The sequence below is a fragment of the Phocoena sinus genome, chromosome X (assembly GCF_008692025.1).
Source record: "Phocoena sinus isolate mPhoSin1 chromosome X, mPhoSin1.pri, whole genome shotgun sequence".
Classification (NCBI taxonomy): Eukaryota; Metazoa; Chordata; class Mammalia; order Artiodactyla; family Phocoenidae; genus Phocoena; species Phocoena sinus.
The window spans coordinates 128891573-128896761 of NC_045784.1; the positions used below are offsets into that span (position 1 = coordinate 128891573).

General features: G+C 57.7%; 1 protein-coding gene across 1 annotated transcript; it reads left to right on the forward strand.

The window, feature by feature from the left end:
• The first annotated feature begins 2619 nt into the window (after positions 1-2619).
• LOC116747254 (melanoma-associated antigen 10-like) lies at positions 2620-3416 on the forward strand. Its single transcript, XM_032619029.1, is given in 2 exon segments — positions 2620-2653; positions 2656-3416. Coding segments are annotated over 2 exon segments (795 nt in total).
• The last annotated feature ends 1773 nt before the right edge of the window (positions 3417-5189 follow it).

Sequence of the window (5189 nt, forward strand, 5' to 3'; positions counted from 1 at the left end):
AGACCCCCGACCCATATAACGCCTCACCAGCCTTTCTGAGCCCCCACCCCGTGCTCCGCCTCCACAGCGTGTCTGAGACCCGGATGTCAGGAAGTACTGCATGTGCTCATCCTGCCGTATGGCTTCCCAGGACCGACTCTGTTCTGGGGTCCAGGCTCCCCTCAGTCCTCCCTCGGGGCCCTAACCTTGAGTCCACGGAGGATCTGGGATTCTCTCCTGTGCCCACCAGACACCCCGACCCTTATACCGCATCCTCAGCCACTCTGAGACCCCGCCCCTTACACCCCCTCCCCAGCGTTTGTGAGACCCGGATGTCAGGAAGTGCTGCACGTGTTCATCCCGCCCTATGTTCTCCAAGGGCCAATTCTGTTCTGGGATCCAGGTTCCCCTCCTCCTCCCTCAGTGGTCTCACCTGAACTCCAAGCAGTCACTGGATTCTCTCCTGTGCCCGCCTGAGACCCCGCCCCTTACACCCCCTCCCTAGAGTCTGAGACTGGGATGTCAGGAAGTGGTGCAGGTGCTCACCGCGCCCTATGTCCTCCCAGGGCCAACTTTGTTCTGGGGTTCAGGCTCCCCTGAGTTCTCCCTCAGGGCCCTCACCTTGACTGCACGCAGGACCTGGGATTCTCTCCTGTGCCCGCCTGAGACCCCGCCCCTTATAACCCCTCTCCAGCCTCTCTGAGACCTTGCCCCTTACACCCCCTCCCCAGCGTCTCTGAGACCCGGATGTCAGGAAGTGCTGCATGTGCTCATCCCGCCGTATGGCTTCCAACAACCAGCTCTGTTCTGGGGTCCAGGCTCCCCTCAATTCTCCCTAAGTGCTCTCACCTTGACTCCACGCAGGACCTGGGATTCTCTCCTGTGCCCGCCTGAGACGCCGCCCCTTATACCCTTCCGTAGCCTCTATGAGACCCCGCCCCTTATACCCGCTCCGCTGTCTCTGTGAGACCCTGACCCTTATACCCTTCCCTGCCTTCAGTCCTGGGTGGCCCTGGGGCGGAATGAGCACTTGGCAGCGAGTCCTCACTTACGTATCCGGGTCTCAGAGAGGCTTCAGAACAGGTATAACCGTCCGCTCTCAGGTGTGCTATGGCTAGAATCCCAGGTCCTGCGTGGAGTCAAGGTGAGGGCCTTGAGGGAGGACTGAGGAAAACGTGGACCCCAGAACAGAGTTGGCCCCTTGAGGTCATAGGGCGGGATGAACACATCAGCACTTCCTGACTTCCGGGTCTCAGAGAAGCTGGGGACCTGGGATAAGGGGCGGGGTCTCATGAGCGCAGAGGGTAAAATGTCAGGTCCCTGGTGGACTAAGGTTAGGGCCCTTAGGCAGGACTGAGGGGACCCTGAGGGAGGAGAAAAGGGACCCACCAGATCACCGCCCTTGCAGGTGGCCGTGGGAGGCCCCGGGGCGGGATGAGCACGGTAGGCCTGTCCTGACGTCAGGGTCTCTGAGAGACTGGAGACCTGGTATAAGGAGCAGGGACTCACACTGGCAGACGGGACAATCCCAGGTCCTGCCCAGAGTCCAGCCTGCACGCGAGGAAGGAAGGACTGAGGACGTTAGACCCCAACACAGGGAGGGATCCATTGCCCTTCCGCGGGGACCTTGGAGGCACCAGAGCACGGTCAGCAGATGAGATGTTTCCTGACCTCTGGGTCGGGGTCCTCAGGAGGTCAGGTGTTTGGTGTGAGGGGTGAGCCTTCAGGTCCGCAGAGGGTGGACTCCCAGGCCCCCGAGGGAGGACTGAGCAGACCCCCAGCCCTGGAACAGGGGCCTCAACAGAAACCTGCCCCTGTGGTCAGCGCTGGGAGGCCAGGCAGGATGTGAGGAGGAGGTGAGGACCCAGCATCTCTCCATCCTAGGACCCTCGGGAGGCCCCGGGCAGGTGCGGCCACCTGTGGGACCCCCTCCCTGCTTTCTGTTCAGATTCGGGGTCCTGTTCTGAGTTTCTCCTCCGGTCTACAAAGGGGAGGGTCCAGGCCCTTAAGGGGAACAGTGAGCACGACGAGCGAGCCCCGAGGGGACCACCCACCCCAGAACTCAGAACTGGGGGGACCTCACAGAGTCCAGCCCAATCCTCCTACCAGCACCGAGGCCCAGAGTTGTGCCACAGTCTACACAAGAGATGCGGCCCTCCATTCCTCTTACAGGGGCTCCAGGAACCGGGAGGCGAAGGCCCAGGTCTGAGGACCGTGTCCTCAGGGCACAGAGCAGAGGAGGCCCAGGCAGCGCCAGGAGTCAAGGGGAGGTGCATGCCCTGAGTGTGTGCCCAGGGGCTCCCCCTCCCAGAACAGAGAGCACCCCACAACATGCAAGTCACCCCACCCCCCTGACAGCCCCCGAACCTGGGGCTGTGCTGGCTGCACCCTGAGGAGCCCCCTCACTTCCTTCTTCAGGTTGGCAGGGGACAGGCCGCCCAGGAGGAGTGCCCCTGTGAGGCCCGAGGGCAGCCTTTAAGAGGAGACCTGTAAGTGGCCTTTGTCAGAGCTGCCCAGGGTGCCTTTCTCCGCCGAGGCCGCTCACACCCCCTGTCTTCCCCAGGTATGAGGTCCCCGCCTGTCATCTGTGCGCACACTCCCGTGGGCGGCTCGACCCCAGTGATCAGGTCCCCGGTCGAGATGAGTGAGCTCCGCCAGCCTCAGGCCGACCTTCAGGCCCCAGTCCCGGCCCAGGTCCAGTGGAGGCGCTGCTGCTGGGGGCTGCGGGGGAGAAGGCCACATCCCCCTGGTCCTCCGCCTCCCCTGGAGCACCCTCCTTCTCCACCTATGCAGAGTCCTTGCCCCAGGAGGCACTTGTTGTGCTGATGGCTGACCTGGTGGCGTTCCTGCTCAAGTATCGCCCCAGGGAGCCGACCTCCAAGGCGGAGATGCTGAGTATGGTCCTCCGGGAGCATCGGGACCACTTCCCCGTGGTCTTCAGCCACGCTTGCGAGTGCATGCAGCTGGTGTTTGGCTTGGACGTGAAGGAGGTGGACCCCCGCGAGCGCACCTACGTCCTGGTCCCCACCCTGGGCCTCACCTGGGATGCGGTGCTGAGCGACGGGCAGAGCACGCCCGAGGCCGGCCTCCTGGTGCTGGTCCTGGGCGTGATCACCCTGTTCGGTGACCGCGCCCCTGAGGAGGAGGTGTGGGGAGTGCTCGGCAACATGGGGGTGTGTGCCGGGAGGGAGCCCTGCACCTATGTGGAGCCCAGGGAGCTGCTCACCGAAGTGTGGGTGCAGGAGGGCTACCTGGAGTACCGGCAGGTGCCCCACAGCGACCCTGCCCGCTACGAGTTCCTGTGGGGTGCCCGGGCCTACGCGGAGACCAGCAAGTGGCAGGTCCTGGAGCATCTGCTCAGGGTCAGTATCTTGGATCCCAGGTCCTTCCCATCCCTGTGTGCAGAGGGTGTGAGCGACGAGGAAGAGGGAGCCTGAGCCAGAGCAGCAGCCAGGCTACTTCCAGGCCCAAGTTCACTGGTAGAAAGTGAGACTGGTCCTTCACTCGGAGTTTGAAGAGAGAACAGTCGAGTTTACAAGTAGTGAGGGCCCCTGCGAGTGGGGGGAACATGGTGTGTAGCATCTTTGGGTTCCTGTTGTGTAAGATGACATGGAATTTCATCTCTGTTTTCTTTGGGAATTTTTCACATATTGTCTCATTTAAAAGAAGGTTTAATAAGCTTCAGTATCTAAGTTTGCAAATGACATTAATCACACATGTATTTGCATTAGTTCAGTTCAATGACAAGAGTTTTGCAATTGTGTAAAACAAATTGTAAGATTCCCATATTATTTTGTGATGATGAACAAGATAACATGGCATTGGAATAGGAATTTACTTGGAAATGTGAAAGTAATTAGCAGTACAACTGAAGGCCACCACGTTGTTCCTCGGGACACCCCGTCGTCCGCTCAGTGGTGGGTGCCCTGCTGTGGGACTTTCCTGTTCCAGCCATAGGGCAGGGCCAGGCCCCGGGCATGTGGGCCAGAGGGGGAGTGGCTGACCTGGGGGAGCGGGCATTGCCGGCACCCATCTTCCTGGCGAGACACCACCCGCAGGGCCCTCAGGAAGGGAGGCAGTGGGGGGATGGAGGGCCGCCAGGTGGGGTGTAGTGGAGGCACATTGTTGGGGACACTGGTGGGGGCGCCGTGACCCCCGGACTCTGGTGGCTGTTACAAGTTCCTCTCTGTGTTATCATGCCCTCTGTTCAATGGTTTCAGTCAAAGTTTCTCTTAGTAAATTTCTCTGAAAGTTTCAGCTGAGTCTGGCCTCTGCTGTGGGCAATGGAGGGAAAGGGATGCTGCAGGTGAGGGCGGGGGTCAAGCGTCGGAGTCCTGCTCAGCACCCATGGGACACCTCTCCAGTGAGAGGGTAGGGTAGGCACTTTGCAGACCCAGAGATGGTGAGCGCTTTTTTCCATTTCATAGGTGAATTGTAAAGTTTTAGTGAAAACTGATAATTGCCTAAAAAGGCAGTAGAGAAGTTAAATGTAAATGAAAACCTTGACTATCTCAGCAGGAAAAAGGGAACATAGGAGCAACAATAGTTGGACAGACACTGCTATGGACTGAATATCTGTAAACCTCTCCCCCTCATTCACCTGTTAAATTCTAACCCCCAAAGGGATGGGATTTGGAGGTGGGGCCCTGGGAAGTGATTAGCCCATGAGGGGGGAGCCCTCATGAATGATTACCTCCCTTATAAAAGAGGCCCCAGACGGCTGCCTCATTCTCTTGTGCCTTGTGAGAAGATGGCTAGTTGATACAACTAGACAAGAAATCAGTCCATATGAAGAAGAGCTTTATGACTATTATTTATTACTCAGCTGTACAAAGGAACGAAATTGGGTCATTTGTAGATGCGTGGATGGATCTAGAGACTGTCATACAGAGTGAAGGAAGTCAGAAAGAGAGAAACAAATATCGTGTATTAATGCACATACGTGGAACCTAGATAAATGGTACAGATGAACCGGTTTGCAGGGCAGAAATAGAGACACAGACGTAGAGCACAAACATATGGGCACCAAGGGGAGAAAATGGTGGGGGCGGGCGGGGGGTGTGATGAATTGGGAGATCGGGATTGACAAATGTACACTAATATGTATAAAATGGGTAACTCATAAGAACCTGCTGTCTAAAAAAATACATAAAATAAAATTCAAAAATTAAAACAAACCAAAGAAATAAGAATAGGTTTATGACATTATC